At 38.8% G+C, this 20,261-nt stretch overlaps 1 protein-coding gene across 2 annotated transcripts in view; it reads right to left on the bottom strand.

Moving 5' to 3' along the window:
* Positions 1 to 20,261, bottom strand: part of SPOCK1 (SPARC (osteonectin), cwcv and kazal like domains proteoglycan 1) — a 324,520-nt gene that overhangs the window by 103,051 nt on the left and 201,208 nt on the right. For both annotated transcript variants that reach the window (XM_037398498.1, XM_037398497.1), the window contains one exon: positions 825 to 957. In XM_037398498.1, coding sequence (XP_037254395.1) covers positions 825 to 957 — 133 coding nt within the window. The remainder of the gene's footprint in view (positions 1 to 824; positions 958 to 20,261) is intronic.

Raw genomic sequence — 20,261 nt, 5'->3', positions numbered from 1 at the left:
TTTTCCCCCCCCGAATCAATTTATTTCCATGGATTCTGAGGGGGCTGTTTGGATTTTAAAGGGTAGTTTTACTGGCTGTCAAGCCTTACCTTGCCTACAGGAAAAGAAAACCTTAGGGGGGCTCCCTAAGCACAGCTTCCAGCACCTGAAGTGCTGTTTATGGAACATGGATCTGAGACACGGAACGCTTTATTTGATAATGGGCATTTGGGCTGCTGAATGGTTGTGAAGCCAGTTTCTTTTATTGAGTCAAGCCCTAAGGTGATTTTCAATATAACAATGAGGCAATTTATCCCCACTGGGTTATGGGAATTTTTTTTTATGGTACCATATATGCTGCATCTGGCACACAAGCCTATTAAAACTGTGGTTTAAATGAATTGTAATATGTTATACATGCAGTCTGGGGAAAAAAAATAATAATAATAAAAAAAACTATCACAGAATGATGATACTGCCAAGTTATTTTACCATTTGGAGACCAAATCTTTATCCCAAAATCCTCATCTTAACAAGCCACTCTGATCAAATGAATTTTTTCTGTTGCATCATCAACATTGAAAGCGTTCTACTTCAATGGCAAGAATCAATCATTTACAGAAACATGAATCATGAAAGTCACAAGACTCTGATTTGTCATTCTGTTTTGTTGTTTGTCAGATATGTAAAAACCTACATTTATCAGCACTTTTTACACAAAAAAATATTCCAAATCTAAATTAGACTGGAATTTAATACTGCTAGTTAATGAACGCTATTTCATCTTCATACTGCAGCCTGAACGACTGCTACCAAGAGGATTTCAGGTCACAAGCAGAACCTACCTTGGTAGTGTATGTATGTCCATCAGATCCACAGACAGCGCTGGTGTGTGTCACGGGGCAGGGCTTGCATTTCACGATGTTAGCTGGTGCAGTCCAGTGCTTCTGGGCCAAGTTTCCTTTCTTTTGTCGAAGGCTGTAAAATAAGAAACGACAGGGTTTTTTTGAACATGTTTGTATAAAACAGAAGAATGAAAGCTTCATAAGGCAACACTGGGTTTTCAACAAGATTTAATTTAAAGCAAGTAAATTAATAGCTTCTAACAATGCTTCTATATTATGGCACATCACAGCAGGCAATCTAAAAAGTCATAAATTGGTAGGCAGCCCTAGATTTACAATCCTTGGCAGCTTCATTTGGATTTATAACTACAAATGACTTACACTTAAGGATACAGCATTTTGTTGAACTACACGGCACTCCTGGTGAAGCAGGCAAAGTAACGTAGCATCAGGTTATACTTAAGAGACACTTTCACCAGCCTTTCTCTCTTGAGAGTTGCCAAGTTACTGTTAAGGTAGGGACAATTTTAAAACGAAATCCTTTGAAAAACATTGCATTTTATATTACACTTATAAACATGTATAAAAGTCACTGAACAATTTTGTCATGCTATGTGCGATGGTCACTCTCTATGGGTCAGCTACTGAACAGCTGTTATCCTCGGATCAATTCCAGTCCCCCTGGGAATGTTCTGAAGTGACAGAGAGCATCTCCAAATCTACAAATGCATTTGTACCACGGGAGTGACTGCAGTTGTCCTCAAGTCATGGACTACTCAATTATCGCACTTAAAACGTCTATGAAAAAGACAGCTGCTCCAAAAACTTACTGCAAAATATGTGCAATTGATTCCGATTAATAGCTCATTTTCCTGTCATAATGAACTACTTGACTGATAGGACATTAAGTAATTATCACCAGCCCACTGTTGTGAGCTGATTAAAAGTTTGCTTTAGAAACCACAAGCCAATGTTACAATGCAGATTCATTTTGGCCATGTGTCCTTGTCTTTCACTTGAAAGCATTTACAAAGGAAGGCAAGGCATCGCATCAGCTTTGCTGGAGACTGTTAAGAAAAATAACTGCCATCTGTTTTTGTACCACCGTGAAAAAAGATATGATATAACAGTTCAGCTAGAAATACATTTCAATGTGCCACTGAATGACTTCATCACAGTTTTAGAAAAATATATACAGATATTTTTTAAAGCAATTTCACTACAGCTTGCAATTTGCTACACAATACTGACTCTGATGTAATGACACATTCAGCTGCTAAAATAATAAAGTAGTCTATTCTTTCATCTCAGTTCTAGTTTTCTTCAAGTCTAACCTTTGTCAGTGATGAACAGTACTATTAAGAAGCTTGCGTCCACAGAAGGAATCCAATCATGGTATCATAAACTATGAAAATAGAAGCCCAGTATTTAAGACTAAATTCCCTTGTTATTTTGAAGAAGTTTTCTTAATGCAGAGAGCAGCTTTCTCTCTTTCAGATGCGTTTTGCCTTGCAGAGTTACCATTATGCCAGATGCTAAATGCTGCAGATGGGTGGTTGCTTGGCTTCAAACCGCCAAACACAACTCCACAGATGTGCTCTCTGCGCAAACCATTTATTTAAGTTTTCCAGAGTAAATGACTTTTCTGCAGCCCCCTTGCCTCCAACAATACTTGGTTACCATAATATAATTATTATCCTATTTTTCTCAAAGTGTTTTGATTCCTGGCATTTCTTTTGTCTTTTTAACTTGACAAGAAAATTTCCTTATTCGCTTTACTTATGCTCCCGCACTTCTAGAAACACACAAACTCAGTCAGACACATATCTGGTTACAGTATTGTAGATACTGATGAGCAGAGACTGGAGACAGATGTGAGAGGTTCTGTGCCTCTCCTTTGCAGGCTGAAGAACAGATCATGCTTGCTTTGTGCTTTTTTCCCTTTTCATAGACTTTGATTTCCGCAATCTCAAAAGACAGACACTTCTCTATACGTAAAATTACTGTGAAGAAATTTTAGGATTATAGAAAGACAGCTACGAAATGTTAAAACTTGAAGTGTATGATCTATGCCATCATCATCACAGCCATTAGCCACAGAGCATGCAGGATGGAGATGAGCGACTGAACTAATGAGCACCTCATCAAAATTAAATGTAGATTGAAGTTCTTAGCTAGAGTGATGCCTAACAAATCACGGGATCGTCAGGCTCCGAGTGGCAAGTACAAAATACACTGTACAGCATTTGTGGACTAAACTACATTCAAGCATTTTACACTATAAGCTTAAAAGTCCATCGCAGACATGGTGCTCTGCACAGCCTTACACCCCCCATGCTCTTAATTTCATTAATCCTGCCTCAGTCCCTTTAAGATTCATATTGCAAAGCCAGTTTCTATTGGAAGATTCTTCCGGAGCTAATGATGTTTTCTACTCTCCCACCATCACTTTAAAAAAAAAATAAAATTAATTTATCCATTTCAAGTCATTTCAGCAGCTCATCAAGCCTGGTGGCCCTTTCCCTCACTTTGCTGAGAACAGAAAAGCACACGCACAGCCTTGGGTCTGGAGCCACGTGTGGGAACTGGAGCCCCCCCCCTTAGCTGGGAACCCAAGTGGTTTCTCCTGAGCGTGATTTGCAGCATTTCACTTACAGATGCTGATGGAAACATTATTCTATTCCTCCCCCACATTCATCTTCAGGATCTTCTTTTGATAATAAGAGGAAATTAAATATCACTTTCTTTGAGACAATAAATAACAAGAAGTACTCGCATTGGAGTACATCTCCAAGCACTTTATTCTTTTAAAAAGAAGAATTTAGCACTTTTAGTAGCACTTCATGTGATGTGCATAACAAGGCAGGGGATTGCTGCAAGAAACCTGCAGCGATCCGAACACCTGCATGTGCGCAGGGCCAGCAGCGTGGTGCACAGCCATCCGGGGTGTAAGAAACAAGCTGGGCTTCAAAAATGAATATATTCAAGCTACAGTTTTGTCAGAAAAAACAGGGCAAAATGCCACCGTATTCAAAGCAAAAAAATATTTTTTGCCAGCTTGGCCAAGTAAGCAATAGCTAAAAGTTTTAACTGGATTCCCAGATTCCATACCCCACCAAAAATATAGGTAAGCACCTATTTCCCGGGGAGAACATCTGTTTTCCAAAAGTAAACATGCATTTTCCTGGAGTGATATTTTGAGAGGCTGGATAAAACTTCTGGAAGCTTTTCAATCCTAGAACCCCTAACAACACATCAAACATCCAAACAAACAAATTAAAATCTAGACGAGGGTATTGGCTGCCATAAGCAGCCAGCCAGCAAATCCCTTCTCAATGGAAGTGCACATTCACATACCCTGGAACATGTTTTGCTATGCTAATCATCTTGTTTTAGAATAAATACATCAGGAGCAAGCCAGGCCAAAGCAAACTAGGCCCTTCCCCCCCCCCCCCCCCCCCGACAATTTAACCAACTTTAAGGCTCAGAGTTGAAAGGGTCTACTACAAATCGATAGAAAATAACAACTGTGCAGAAAGAACAAACTAGAAACTCCCCACTGAGGTAAAAGTCTGCCACGTTTATCAGGACAAGAGGGCTGAGTACTTCCAATATTCCAAAAGCCAACAGACATGAATGTCTTGCTCAAGTATTAAGACTTACAGGCAAACCCTGCCTGCTTTTGCTTTTCAGACTGGTGAACCGACACCCCAAAAGGCATAAGATTTAAGGAGTAGTTAAGTTCTGCAGGATTCAGCCTCTTAACATTTTAATGCATAAAGAAATTTTAGCGGTTTAAAACACTCCCAGTTCAACGCAGGGAGAACATACACTGAGTCAACTTCATTACTCATTACGCAGACATACTACTTACCACATACTGTGAGAATACAGGGAGACTACAGCCGTTCTGCTCGCAGAGGAACAGGGAGGATACTGCAGGGCTGCTGGATGCCATCAGCCAGCTGGACGAAGGTGCTAGCCATGGCCAGGCACACCGTGCTGCCCGCCCCCCTGCCAGCAGCACCTGCCCGCCCCCAGCACAGAGCTTTACTGGAACAGGACCTCAGGAGCTCCAGGGAAGCTGGCTCCACCCAAGGTTTTCACACCCCCAGGTGCACCCTGGTGAGAGCTGACGGGTGCAGCTGGCAGCCCCAGGGGTGGCAATCACTCAGCCCCTTCCCACCTGGCTGGTGGCTCGGGCTGCTGCTGGCCCAGACGCGGCCTGCCGGGGGGCTGGACCCTGCCTTTGTTCAGCACAAGGCCATCAAACCCAATGCCTCAAACAACACTTCACACACTGAGTCACAGTTTTTCAAAACCACCCACAGCCTTAATTCCTGACCTGCTCTCCGAGCGGGTGATGCGGGCTGTGCTGTCAGGGATCTCTGCATCTTTGCTTATAACGATTCTCTCCAGCACAGCACAGAACAGCACATATGGAAACAACCTCTGGCAAAGGCGGAGGCCGAAATAAAGTCACTTTCACAAAGGTGATGTTTTGTTTATTTACATTTACAATTTGTTTCCATTTAATTTTAAATTTTATGCAGGTCCTAGAACTATGAATTCTTTCATTTTCAGTTGCCTTGAAATACTCTTGGAAAAACTGAAATTTTAAAGTATTGTAAAGTAGCATTTTTAAAAGGGAATAATTTCTCTTTTAGTGTGAAACCTGGAGGGCATCGCCAAAGAGCATCACAACCACAATATAGGAAGTGAGAGTGGTTATGAAATGGATACACTTAAGTTTCACTCAATACTTAATTCCAAACTATTGCAGACAATTCATTTTCTTGCCATTTACTGAACTAATTGATAGATTTTAATTAATTTACTTATTGAGAAGACAATGATCTGTTAGCCTGCTCTGCAGCTAATTTCTCTTGTTGATGGAATCTCTAGGTGAAGCTGTGGTGAATATAGTACGATATGATTAGGTGGTCTATAAAGATATGAAATTAAAAATGGGACCTTGTAAATTTGATATAGAATGTGCAAATTGAGAGTATCAATCAGTGTTCAATTTTGAGACAACAGGTTATCAGACAACATGGGCATACTGTATTTTAACAAGCTGTATAATATTGCCACATAAGCTAATGACTATAACTCAGGAAAACAATTGAAAAATTACAGTATAATTTAAAATGGAAAATATATTAACTTTTTTTTGTTTCGATTAATATTTGTCTTATCACTGCAGACTAGAAACAGCCAAAATATCAACATATTCTATAAACAAGACCAATTCAGTGCTTTGATGTAGTTATATTTGATCGACCAAGTGCAAATTCAATTGAAGCTGTAAATGAACTTCAGTATTAGTAAAGATATAAGATGCACTAGAATTCAGAAGAAAATATACATTACTCCTCTTCAAGGCTAGTTATTCCCAAATACACATACATTAAATCAGCAGATTAAGCTTTCATGGGTTTCGTGCAATTACAAATCAGGCTCCATTGGATACAAGTTGACAAGCTATTATTTTGAAACTCCTGCCAAAGTTTTGGGAGGAGGGAGACAGTAAGTAGAGGTTCCTCTTTAGGACTTTGGAACCTATTTAGTAATTTTCTTGGACAAGAAAAAGACACTTCTTTACCCAGAGGAGTTTTTGTCAGATGGATTTTCAAAGGTCTGCTGCAAATAAACGGCAGGAAGTTTTCCAAAAAGACCCCAACATACAAGTTACACAGTTTCTTCTGACAGAAAGTGTCAGGGAAACAAAACAGAGAGATTGGTACTGTCTCCTCTTGTAGTCACTGTTTCGGTGACCTTACACAAGCATAGAATTTGGTTCAATACATGTTGCAAATTACTTGCAACTCTCACCTCTCTGTTTCTGCTGCCTAAAATAATACAACTACTTACTTCAGGTCCTATCTGCATAGTACTGAGCTGGTCAGGAATTTTATTTATTGTATAAAATACGCCTTAATTACAAAATTACTTAATTACCTGAAAAAGAAACCCAACAAACTATTTCATGGAGATAAATTGGTGTTCCTGAACTTTCAATGACATAACTACTGGAGGTCTAGATGGTGGTGTGCCAGTTTATCTCGGGCTGCAAGTGACCTTGAGGTCCCAAGGTTGGGGCTTTGCAGATGCCTTGACACGTAAAGTGCTACAGGGACAGAAACTCTTGTTCCCATTTCTTCTGCTCTAAAGCCAGAAGCCTGAAAGCCCTCAGAGCTCTGGTCCTAGATGGGCTGATGGCATGAAAGACCATCTCTTCCCAGTGGCCCTTTCCAGAGACCACTTCCATGCAGCAAAAGGGATCTCACCACCCTCAGGGTTTGCAGGCTCCCTGGAGGCAGGCTGGAGGTGAGCTACTGCAAGGGTTCTCCATATAACCTTCTCTTCAGGCAACTGCCAGTTGTGAACATTACTTCCCAATCACAGCTCACATGGAGACATTCCTCAAGATTACGATTAACTTCATCCACTTTTCTTTCTTTGTAGCCCTGATATCAAACCAAAATGCTGTATATCACATGCAACAACTTATCAATCAAGCTCTACTGAAATAAAGATTAAAGATTTCAGTGCACCAAAGTGGGTACCGAGTATCCGTGCTTCCCGGGAAGCTGGAGGAGCTCTGACAGAGCAAACTTCAATGTTGTCCTGAAGCTGGAACAATTCATTATGGAAAGAGTTTAAAATGTACTGCCGGTACCTTCTTTATGCCTTGTGCACAGTTCATTCTTGCCTCCCTGAAGGAAGCTTATCACACTAGAGATAAACCCAGCAGTGCCTGGCTATTCCTATCTCTCCTTTGCATAAGCTGTTTCTCTTGTTCTTGAGGAAAAGAATGACAGCTGAAATTTCCCAGTATAAATGGCAACACTCTTTTTTTTCTCTTTGTATCATTGTTGAATTCTGTTTATTAGTTTGGCCTCATTTCTACAACCTTTCATACTTTCCACAAGAGCTGTATATACCTTGAGCCACTACCAGTCAAGCTATGTGAAGAAAACAGACTGCACATATTACCTTGAGGAGGAAAAAAAAAAAAAAAAAAAGTACGATGCTTTTGAATTAGACTCCTTATGTGATACAAACACTGTAAAATGAGAACAGACATATGATTAGAGTAATTTTTCTATCGGGAATGTACACCTTCACAAACAAAGAATAATAACATGCAGAGTTGCCTTGCATTTCAGCATCATCCCACTGGACTTACATACTACCTCTTTCTTTGGCTTCATTATTCAATGAAATAATTCCAACTATCTGATTGTGCTAATGCTGTTGATTACTTTCTCTTGCTGCCTTCATATCTGCTTCCCAGCAGATCTGGCTTAAAAGAGCCATAAGAAATAAAAGACCTCTACTCACTGTACTTTGGTAGATGTGCAAACATCCTTAATGGGACATGGTGGTGACTGGGGACCCTTCTGGCAGAATTAGACCTGCTCAGGACTTTCTCTCACAGTAAATGGATACTCACTTGCTGTTCTTTCAAACAATGACACCAATGAGATTATATTGGGAATTAAATCTGTCCGTTGCTGGCCTATTCTCAGAAAGCAGGCTGTACCCAGAAGACAGTTGGACAAGAAAAATTCAGGGAAGAGTGAAAAGGAAAATCTCGACTGTTGAGGTGAAAGTCTATCAGGTGTCATTCCAATACAATGAAAAATAGGTATTTCCAAGCAAAGAGGAATTGCCAGGGAAGAGTCAAGCCTCTATTTCTTACCAACAATTAGGCAGTACAAAAATAATCATGGGGGAAACAAGCACCAAGAGGAACTTGTCAGCTAGGTACAGGGAAGGCTGAGAGTTCTGTTACAGCAACATGTTTTGCAAAGTAAAATCCCGACGCACCTTGCAGGGAAAATGCCCTGAAGATTCTTGCATGGACCCTACTAGGTCCAGCTAGCAACCGGCTCTTGAAAGAGAATGAAGTGTCTCAGGGCCCAGGGTGCTCAAGGTTATTGGTTCTGCAAGATGAAGGAATCTTTTTATTTTTTACTTTCTTATGTGTTTTAAAGGAACAGAGGACTTGGGAAAGCTGACATAGATTCTGAGGACCCAGAGGGACAGAAAAACTGTAGCCTGTTAGACTCAGTGGTTCGATACAACTGCTGCGGGTAATTTCTGAGATCCAGCAACACTGAGTCAGAGAATCCTCCAAATGCATCTATTTGAGAGATGCTGCTCAAAGAGCAGCAGGGGCTGTGTCTGAACAGCTCTAATATGGCTTTAAATATGGATGCTGCTAAACTCCCCAGAGAACTTGTTCTGCACAATATCAGGATCTCTCAGTACAAGTATCCATCTCAGATGTTAATACCTGCCTTATTTATTCCTGGACTAAAAATGCTAAGATTGTTTATTAAGGTCATTAGAGGAGCACATGGATTTCTGCCCTTGGCCACTTTAATATATAAAAATGGTGTTTGGAAGGTCCACTTACATCCTTAGCTAATAGATTATTGTGCTTACAGGCAGTTTATTATTTAATCTAACTTCTTAATGATTTGCAAGTTTTAGACCTAATACATATGCTCCACAGCGGCATAGATATGAAAACTGGCAAGGTACATAAAAGAAAAGAAACAAAGCAAAAAATCCACACAAACATACAATCCCAGTGTTTTTAAAAGTCATTATGCTCTTCTGAATAAATAACACAGCTTCTAAACCCTGCCTCTTCTCATGAATTTTCATAAGAGAATTATTTGCCTTTTCATCGTTATTTTTATATTAACATAAAAAGGAATCTCAGACACCAAACTATGCAAAAGTAAAATGAAGTGCCTTGAATTTCAAAGGAGGAGGGGAGATAGCAGGAAGTTCATAATTAAAGCTGAAATCTTTTCTACCAGTCCTCAGTTTATAGCAATCTTCAGTGGCCACTTCTGAACCCTGGATTTTTGCATGCTGTCAGAGACGCTGTAACTTGGCACAGAGTGCTTAAAGGTGAAGGTGTGCAGCAAATTTAATACTTTTGTTGGCATTGGCTTTCTTTTCTTCCTTCTGTGACAGCCTGCATGTTTTTTTTTTTTTTTCCCTGAATACTTTTTAAGAGGATAAAGATACCTTTTCTCTGCCCAGGATCTGATTATTTTGATATCAAAATACTGTATTGATCAGGTCTGCCTCCTCCTGCCGGCAGAGCTTGCCAAGATCTCTGAGGAAGCTGAATTGCTGATGACATATGAGATTAATTTGAGCTGTCACATTTGGTTGGGGAGGAAAACTGATCCTCAGTATACCCTGTTTTATGCAATTAGACAGATTCAAAATTGTTTTCACCAAATCTGGCAGAGCAGTTATTTTCCACCATTTCCCTGCTACAGCTCCCACTTCTAGTTACAATGTTGAGCCCTGCGTGGCTGAGTAGCTGTGCAAACAGAAAGGTGCAAGTTCCTTTGTAATGCTAAAAATGATGGAAGATTTCTTGGCAGCATTTAGTAACACCAGAAAGTTCCAAGATGACTGATGAATCGCCCAGCAGCTGCGGATAGACAAGTTTTTAAACAGTCCTCATTCTTGGCCAAGTGCAGGGGCCTGCCAAGTTTAACAGCATCAAAACCCCAATGCCTTACGTCTCTGCAGACATTCAGCTGCTTGGCAGAATGAAACTGTTGAGACAAACCGTTGGGCTGAAAGAGGTGGCAGACCACCACTGGCATCTTTATCAGTTCCATGTCCTTCAGCATGGCTTATCACCCACCCTTAGTTATTCCAGCAATGGCAGTAGTTCAGTCACATGCAACGCATTCCTTACTTCTATATTCCAAAAAGCCCCGCTGCCCAAAAAAATTGAGTTTGGTTTGATTCGTTTTGGGTTTTTTTTTTGAAGAAAAAAGGCTCGGAGGCCTTACTGTCACTTTTCAACTGCAGGGGGAAAATCAACAATCCCCCCAAACCAAGCATCCTTAGACAGCTCAGCTGCGTTCTGCTTCATTATGTTGATTTTGCTTTTCCTAAGGCGAATAACATGCAATCCTCACAAAAATTGACATATTGCTGGTAGGGATGAGAAAGTAAATGCATTTTAAAAAATATAGTAATAATTCTTGCCCTTAAGGCACTAAACCAAATGTTCCTGTTTAAAAATGACTGCACAGTACTTCTGTTGTGTGAATACTTGCTACCATGGTACAAACAATCAGTTACAAGCTGTGCTAGCAAAATATTTGCCCCTTCTGACACATTTTATTATGAGAAAGGCTTATTAAATTCTCAGGAAGGCTACAGCAGATTAAGCTGTTCAGGATTTTCACAATTAGCATCGATTACCTAAGAATTCATGTATGGTTTCTGAATAGAATTGGCTTGTCAAACAACAGACAATTAAAAAAAAAAATAAATCAATCCCAAAACCACCTCCAGAGTGTAGTCAAAATCCACTGTTCAAGGTTAGTTTGGAAAAATAATCAGAATGCAGTTTCCTATGTCCGAATAAAACGAATGTAAGTGAAATGCATGCTAACCAAACCAGTTATAAATATTATAAGGAGCTGGGTAATTTTAAAACCCCGTCCTTTTTAGCATCTAAATAGGCTAATGCTCCTGTTGCTTATTCAGCACTGCTGATTTACAGACCTCAGTACTATGAATGTCTAAACATTCTGCTGAATTTCTCAACATATTCAGTCCTGTCTGTCTGGTTATTTGATGCTAGAGATGGAGCTCATAATATCTATACCATTCCCAGCTTCTCAAATGAGGCCATCAATAGCATTACCCATCTTATATCAGGCTATGTCTTAATGAAAGGTGACTAGAGCTTCAGGAAGGTCCTAAACCGATAGACAGAATTTACATAATCACATTAATTTATGATACGTACTGAATGCACATAATCCAGTCTAGAGACAGCACGTGGTGAAACACACCTTTAGGTAAAATTTGAAGATGAATGCAATTGACATATTTGCAGAAACTGCAAGATATACATTTCATGAGTTACTTCCACTGAGTTATTAAAATTTCACTTTGCTGTGACCTTGAATCATGAAGCCTAGCAACCACGCATTACAAACCAGCCATTCTTCCCATATTCTTCAAATGTCTAGCTCCATAGGCTCCCCTACCCATGGAGGCTGAAGGTGCCATTAAAATGCAATGTAGCTGCACATTTACACTTTTGAAAGTTTTGGCACTTTATAGCAGCTTCCTCAAAAGCTTATTTTACTGTGTGAAAAAGTGAGACTCTGCCAGCGGCATATTTAGATATATAGCATAACATTACTTGAGACTTTCACAGGTTTTGTAAAAAAAAAATAGATTTAAATACTTTGCTGCTAAGTTATTAAACAGGAATCAGTTTAGTGCAGATAATGTTGGCTTAATATGTGCCACCTTACTTTTAATCACTCCTTCCCACCGGAATTTCATACATACATACATACATACATACATACATATAGTTTCAGCATACATTGCCCTTTGTTTATCTTGCTGTGATGAACTATACATCCACATCCTCACCACTGATTTTGTCCCCGCTCACCCTTTGTGACTTAGCTTATGAGAGACTAATGGATGGAACAAGGGTCACCATTTCTTCATCTCTGTCATCTCATCTGGATGAATCCTGAATTAACCATCCCACTCATAAGAGATGGCCACTTGTTTTTCTTGTGTACTGAGCTCTACTCCTGCGAGCTCCCAGATGGCTTTCCCAACAGTTTCTCCTTCAAGCCCCCTCTCTCCACTGTCCTTCTCCTACTCACTATTGATTCCTTGTACCCTGTTCTTACTCTTTCTTTCTACCATTTCTCTGCTGCTCTGGTGAAAATCTAGACACTGCAATGATTTTTTTCACTGCAAATTAACACTATTCTTTTTGCCCCAATGTTGTTGCATTTCTTCATAAAACATTTTTTTTCTCACAAAACCTGCTGTCTGAGCTCTACTTTCTGCCTGACTGGCATCTCTGACTCTCTCCCCCAGCCCTATTTTCTCAAGATCTGGTCAGCTTGTTTAAGGGGAATTTTATAAAATTGTGGAAAAAAAATTGCAGTGCCCTTTCCTACTCGCTGTTGTATTTAACCGTTTTGATTCTAAGCCCGACCACTCTACTCTGACTTCCTCTCACCTAATCTCCTTTTCCTCTCATCCCCCCCTCCTGCCTCTGAAACTTTATTCTGCTTCATTCAACCTCAGAAATGAGGCCCCTTGGAGAAGCTGTTATTTCTTCACCTGCTCTTAACTGCTCCTTCCATCCCTGCTAGGAAGTACCACATTAAGTATTATATTCTCTCCAGATGCTCTCTAAATGTAATTTTGGTGCTTCACCTGTAATAGTCTAGTCTTCTTATATGAAGACTACATATGAATTCATACTACTTATATGTAGTTGTACACTTGAATCCTTGGAAGTCTGAGAATCTTTACAGGTGTCCTCTCTGCTTTATCCTTCTATCTTTTTGTACTATTATTGTAATTTTCTCAGGAACATCTTGTCCTCATTAGAAGCTTGCTCCATCAAAACCAAGCATACATTCCTTCTCACATCAGCTTCTCCATTTTTCAGTCACTGTTGTCCTATCATCACATGTATCACATCAGCTGGACTTTCAACTATATCCTTCCTTTCCAGGATGCAAACTACACACCTTATCTTTCTCCTTTCCACTGTGTCCAAGAGGAAAATATTGAATTTATCTATGTCCTGTATCTTCTTCCAAAAATCCTTTCATATCACCTGAACAATCACTCTCACCTTTTGCTTGTTTACAATCTATTCTTCTCTTCTTTTCAGCCTGTATACTGTTTAGAATACAAAACGCACTTTCTCCTTTAGACCTATCCGAGTTCTGGGCCATTAGTAAATAATATTTGTGGTGAGGGAAGGAGGTATTTGCAAAGGTAAAATACAGAATATGAATTTGTTTCTTCCCAGAGCTGGGAAGTAATTTAGGTGCTTTGAGATACCTTCTGCAGGAGCCCATTTCCTTACCGATAAAGGAAGCCAAAGGTAGTTACAGCTAACTCGGAGGGCTGTGGTACAGCAGCTGTAAGGCTGTTTTATGGATCAATCGCTGTGCTTTGGATTCACACCCTCATGATCCTCGGTTTGTTCCTTTTAGAATTTAGCAAAGAGCCCTATCAACAGGTGAACTGGAGTAATGAGACCACTGAACATCGGGAACATTGAAAGTTCAGCTTGTGTTCTCTGACCAACAGCCTACAGACCATTTATCTAATCTTGATCATGATTCTAAGGTGTCAGCGATGGAGCTCTTCTCAGCTGTGAAAAAGGCAGGGTTTCCATTTCAGCACTCAACATGTTGCTGGTTTGCTGTCAAGGTCTCGGTGAAACTCATTAGGAAATGAATAGCTCTCATTGTGTTTCATCAAAAACTGGAATATGAATTTTTGAAAGGAAACCTCAGTTACACAGGCAGCTGGTCCAAAATGAAGCAAAACAAAGCAAAAATTTCTGAACCAACAAAGGAACTAATTAAAAAATCCCTCAGACTTCTCTGCTCTTCCTTTGCTAAGCTAAAATATTGCTGCAAATGAAAAATTTATACACAGATAAAACATAGGAGCGCAAGAAATTAACTATGGATGAGGTGCTAAGCAGGAATGACCGCAGTGTAATTCAATTTGGCAGTCTTGGACTTCAGGTAAACTGGGTTAGCTAAGACTAAAAAAATCTGTCGAAGGACTTAAAAGAGATTTAAAGACCAGAATAACGGCACACAGCATTAGAAAGTCCAGCAATGAAGAATGGACAGACTAATTTTTACAACAAAACTAGAAAACGTCCTTTCTGTCAACACGGACCATCAGTTTAAATGCCAATAAGGTACAAAGAAAGACTTTCTAAAGACGAGGAAAGAAAAAGCAGAGGACACAGAACTTTCCTGTATTTCTATCTGTATACGGATAGATAGATATACAGATAGATATATGGACTGTATATATATCAGTTTATTAATGTTCTTTGTTGGAATTGGTGGGAAACTCTTTTCTTGTCTCTTCACAAATATGGAGTTTTAGCTCATATATATATATACACACACATATATACGCACACATATATATATGTATATCTGTATATACAGACAGATATGCAGACATATATATATATATATATATATATATATATATAAATACAGATAGAAATCTGTATTTCTATGCCTGTCTTCTAAGCAAGGCCTGAGACTGGATGCTGGACTAGAGGGGCAGGTTTGATTCTTTCTTAGTGTTTTCAACTTTTTTTAACTAACCCTGTTCTCTTGACTTCTTAACTCACTAAACAAATGAACAAACCCCCTTATATTATGCTTTACTACTAAGGTTAATTAGTCTTCCACAGTTGATGATCACTGATTGTAACAACCAACTAATTAGAATGGTTTGTTTTGTTTCACAAAAGAGGATGGGCTGTAGGGTGATCAAAGCTAGAGGCTAGCTAAATCAGCAAAGCCAAATTCCCACCTGTCACTCCCCATACATATTAAATAGCATTTTTTTTAGGTGTTATCATAATACAGCTGTGACAGAGGAACAATCACAAAAAAATCACAAAAAAGCATAAGCAGACTGCAGTGGTTCTTCCTAAACTTCATAGAGTGTGAGAGTGGATGATACAAAGTCAATTCTCTTTAGGAGCTGCATACACACAGATAAATACAAGAAACACATCCTAGCTAAAAGCCATAAAAAAGTGCACATTAACAGGATATTGGTGTGGACCAGGTAGTTTGTGGGACGTAAGGCATGCAGTCATCCAGGAATCCCAGCAACAGCCACCTAGCAGAGTACGAACAGCTCAGTATGCTGCTGCCAAGTAATTACCTGCTTGAAAGACCTGTTTCCCCACTTTTTTTAGTGAATTCCATCTAATTAAAAGGATAAGGTGTTATAAATACCTCTCTTTCAGCTATTTTGACATAATCTTCTAGAATAATGATTTCCAACCTACTACTGTATTTCCTGTGTGCCAGGATAAGTAGCTGGAGCCTCAATGGTCCCTGTCTTCAAACTGAGAGTACGGAAAGTTTAGACACATAATATTTCTTTCTCAAAGAAGTGAATGCTGACTAGTTGAAACCAAAATAATCCATGGGGAAAATGGGATTTCCATATCTGTAAAAATGCTGAAGAGCTTATCTTGTCAGAATGTTTTACTTATCCAAATTCAGAGTTACAGGCTAATTTGTATTAAGACCCCTTTTGTGTTTAAACAAAGCTTCCACCAGAAGTTAAGAAAGAAACATCAAAATAAAACTGAAATATTTCAAGATTAGATTAACAAATGCTTAGGGTGATTTGGCTGAACCCTACTGCGTATCTAAAAGTGACATTTTTCAAGATTTTTCATTAAGACAGAAATTTTAAGTATTTTCATTAAGACAGAAAAAATGCTAAAACTCCATATTTGTGAGGAGACAAGAAAAGAGTTTCCCACCAATTCCAACAAAGAACACTTATAAACTGATTTAATGAGAGTGATTACATCACATTTATCCTCTGTATTTATGAAGCCTCTTGAGTTTAATACAGTTGGAAGTCTCAAAATTATTGCCATGAAAGAAGAAAAAGGGGAAACAGAAGAAAACCTGACAACAGTGCAACATAATCTGAAGTGTTAAGGCTGCATTCTCCATCAGAGACCGTGTAAGCATTACTTCAGAACAGAAGTTCAGTTTTGTATCTTTAAGGTAAATTGTAAACAGCAGCTTAAATTTGAGTGTGAACAATCATTAATTTGAGTGTTAACAGTCGTTAATAAAAAGGTTGCAAAGATTTCTTTGCAAAAGTGAAGTAACTTAGTTCAAATATCTTCTCCGAAACTTTTAGAAAACTATTCCTTTCTAGTAGATTGTGCTACATGAAAAATTTACAGATGATTGATTCAGTCTGGGTCAAAACTGGGACTCCAGTAGAAAGCTCCTCTAATCCCAGTCATAACTGTCAGAACAGTCCTTCCCTGACTCCCATAAAAAATGGGCTGCATAATAAGAAGTGTAAAGTATTACAGATTCAGTAAAGTGCTGAAAGAAAGGTGAGAAAAATACAGAGATGAGAATATAGATTAGTCCAGAGGACAAACAAAAATACCCAACAATAAACAGGAGATAAAATATATCAGTGAATATAACTGGGATTCCAATGAACTGCACAGCATGCTTTAGTCCTTGGGTATATTTTTCATTTTTTTTTTTTTTGAAAAGTAACACAGTTTTGAAATTTTACAAGGTTGTAAAAGAGCCTCAAGGTACAATTATTTTTTATTTTATTTTAAAACTGCTTTATGTTGTACAGGAGCATGTTTATTCAGATATGTGAGACAACATAAGCCCTCATTAAGGGACAAAATAATTTCGTTTCAAAGTGCAGATCTTCTAGGCAGGATAAAAGTAGAGAAACGGCCAAAGAATATTTATTTCAGGACAAGTTTTGCTGCTAGAATTAAAATGTAATATAAGAAAAATACTGCAGTAGTTAAAGTGATCACATCACTAAGCATTCCCAAGATTTGTGAGATTTTTTTTCCCCTAAATCCTGCAAGTCTAGCAGCCAGTCCTCAGAACACTCTGAAGCATTTACTTTTCCTGGAAAAGTATGAAGAGAGGTAATGATAGAAATCGCCTATTCTTCAGCATGCAAAGAAAATTCTGCAAAAAAAAAAAGCTGGTTGAGAGTTATTGGGAAAGTGCTTTACAATATCCACTTATTAAAGATATTGTCCCAGGAAATGGAGAAGGAAGGAGACTGGGATCTTTTTTTTTAATGGTGGGCATTTGTCAGAAGGCAGTGAAGACCCAGGCAAAGGATTTAATCTTTCAGAAATCATAATCCATTGTTTCCTCTCTACCATTGTAGAAATAAGAGAGCAGCAATGCTAGATCACTTCCAAATAATGAAAAGAGGAGAGAAAATGTCTCCAGACACTTTTCCAGGAGCAAAGCCATACTCTGTCTCTTGAGAAAACAGTGAAAGAAAATAATGTTTTATTTTCTCTAGGTACAAATGATAATTGAGGTCTCCAGTCATTTGGGGGGTAACTATATGCTGTAGACTCTTTTCATAACCTTAACATAAAATAAATGTGTCATACCATCAAGGCAGGAGGTGGTGATTACGTCGGTCTGGTTTTACTGACTTCTCAAAGGTGGAACGCTGGGAAGCGGATTTTATTTACCCTCCTGTTAACAACAGCAGTACAGACTGAGTAGAGCCTGAGTGCCAGCTGAGTGCCATAACCTTTAGGCTACTGAGTGAATTTTGCATAATCAATGAAATATTCATTGGGTCAGATGCAGAGAGACAACCATCTGTCAGTCCAGTGACTAAGGCGCTCACCTGAATGGATAAGACCAAATCCCTTCTCCAATTAACACCAAGAGTAAGGGATAAAAACTACAGACTTTCAGGGAAACCATGAAGAAAAACTAATAACCACTCATCAAAAGATCCAGAAGACTATTCTACCGGGGTGACCAGGCTTGAACCTCTCTTTTTCACATGCTACATGCAAGGTTTATTCACCATCCTACTCACATTTCTGAGGTGAGAGACTTTCTTGTCAAGAGCTATTCTTCACATTCCTAGAAAATGTTTTGTTGAATTGACAGGAAAATCATTTTGTCAGAAGTCTCCAGAACGTGTCTACTCAATCCTTAAAGCTGAAAGCTTGTTTTCATTTTAAGCTTATTTCTGTTTCCACTTTCTCAAAATGTTCCAGTGTTAAAAAAATCTCAGCAGGGAGCTGAGTGCAAACTGAGACAGCAAAGACTATTCAGATAATTCCACAAAGTTAAGAGCTAATCCAAGAACATTAAACCCCCCCCCCCAGTTTTAAGTACTGTCTCTAATTGCAATATTTGGTTTCACAGAGGTGGCTGCAATACAAGTCTGTTTGTTTTTTTAATATGCTAAGTAGAGTAGGAAATAACTCTGTGGAATCCGCTAGAAATTTTGACTTTTTAAATTGCAATCACTGAACATTCTGTATTTACTTGCGAGGAAAGTTTTAGGGTTTCATTGTTGGAGAACACAAATCCAGTAACTGATAGCAAAATGAAGGCTTGACAATTCTGCCTTAACCAATCTGAAAACTAGTTCACCTTCCTGCCCCCGCTATTCCACAAAGATTTAACAGCACAGATCTGCAGAAATGTTTACTGGTAATTATGCTTCATTAACGTAACAGAAACTACCATGATATATTTGTGATTTATTTCTTTATTTTAGACAGCTCTAGGCTGTAGCTAGTGAAGTGGTTTAGAATGAATATACAGTCCCTGATAAAAGATATACCTGCATGCACAGGTGAGGGAGGTGAATATGGATCCTCCAAATATAAAATGACCCTGTAGGCTTCCAGCTCTACAGGCACGTAAGTATGAGATGGGCTTTAATGAATCAATATTTTCCCGTTGAGGAAAGCGAATGCCAGATCCACCAGGCCAAATCCTGAGAGCTGCGAGATTCTGAAATGATAACTCTCTTCAGCTTTAAGAAGCCATGAAAGGGAGATAAAATATGGTCTTCTGACTACTGGCACTGAGAATTAAGCACTGAGTGTCACAGCAGATTCAAGGGAGAAAGGAGGGGGAGAGGTCAAACCACAGAAGAGAATTCCCTTCTTTTCCTTAATAGTTTTTGAAGTTCAAACATCTGATCACCTCTTCCAATTATTAAAGCTCATAGAAGAATTTTGCATTGGTGACATGGACTGTAATTACAATGCACATGAGCATGGTGTTTCCTTCATTGACTCCCTTAAAAACTGGCTGCACAATAAGAAGCATTGCACAGAAATAACAAGACTTTTTTTCTGCCCCTCTTTTTAAGGTGCAGGAGATGCTCATGGGAATGAAATTATCATGTATTGTAAGACTGGTTTAAATCTAGAGATACAAGCAATATGTCTTCCAAAAGTGTGCTAAGGTCTTACTCCTTTTGCCTAAAAAGCTGATGCACACCTTTGCCTTTCGGTAGTCAATTTGTAATGGAACGGCGATACCTGGACAGACATATTTAAAGATGCCGAACATTTTGGGTTAATTTCTAATCATCAATTAGTACTCCCTATGTACAGAGCTTTAAACAGACTCTACTTTGGTGGCTCACGTTCATAAATAATGTCATTTGCGGTTCATGGGTTGAATTAATCTGATATAAAATGACTAAATCGAGAATCTGTAGGTTGAGCTTTTGAGGAGTTCTGGCAGAGCACTAAGCAGGCAATCATAAGGTTATTAATGAAATGAGAATGACAGCAATTGAAATATTAAAGAAGTAGGACATAATAGATTAGAAGTTAATTTTGATAACATAACTTGCACCAAAAAAGAAAATGATTGATGCAAGAAGCTCCTTCTTATTGTTTTCATATGCTATTTCTTTCAAAAGAGTGCCACGAGATGGAACTGCATGGCTGTGAAGGGGACAAAACACCCCAGACTACCTTTTCCAACTCCTTACGTTAGCTGACATTCATGCCTT

The sequence above is a fragment of the Falco rusticolus genome, chromosome 8 (genome assembly GCF_015220075.1).
Source record: "Falco rusticolus isolate bFalRus1 chromosome 8, bFalRus1.pri, whole genome shotgun sequence".
Taxonomy (NCBI): Eukaryota; Metazoa; Chordata; class Aves; order Falconiformes; family Falconidae; genus Falco; species Falco rusticolus.
Note: the sequence above shows the minus strand (reverse complement) of the source record. Positions and strands in the feature narration are given on the sequence as shown.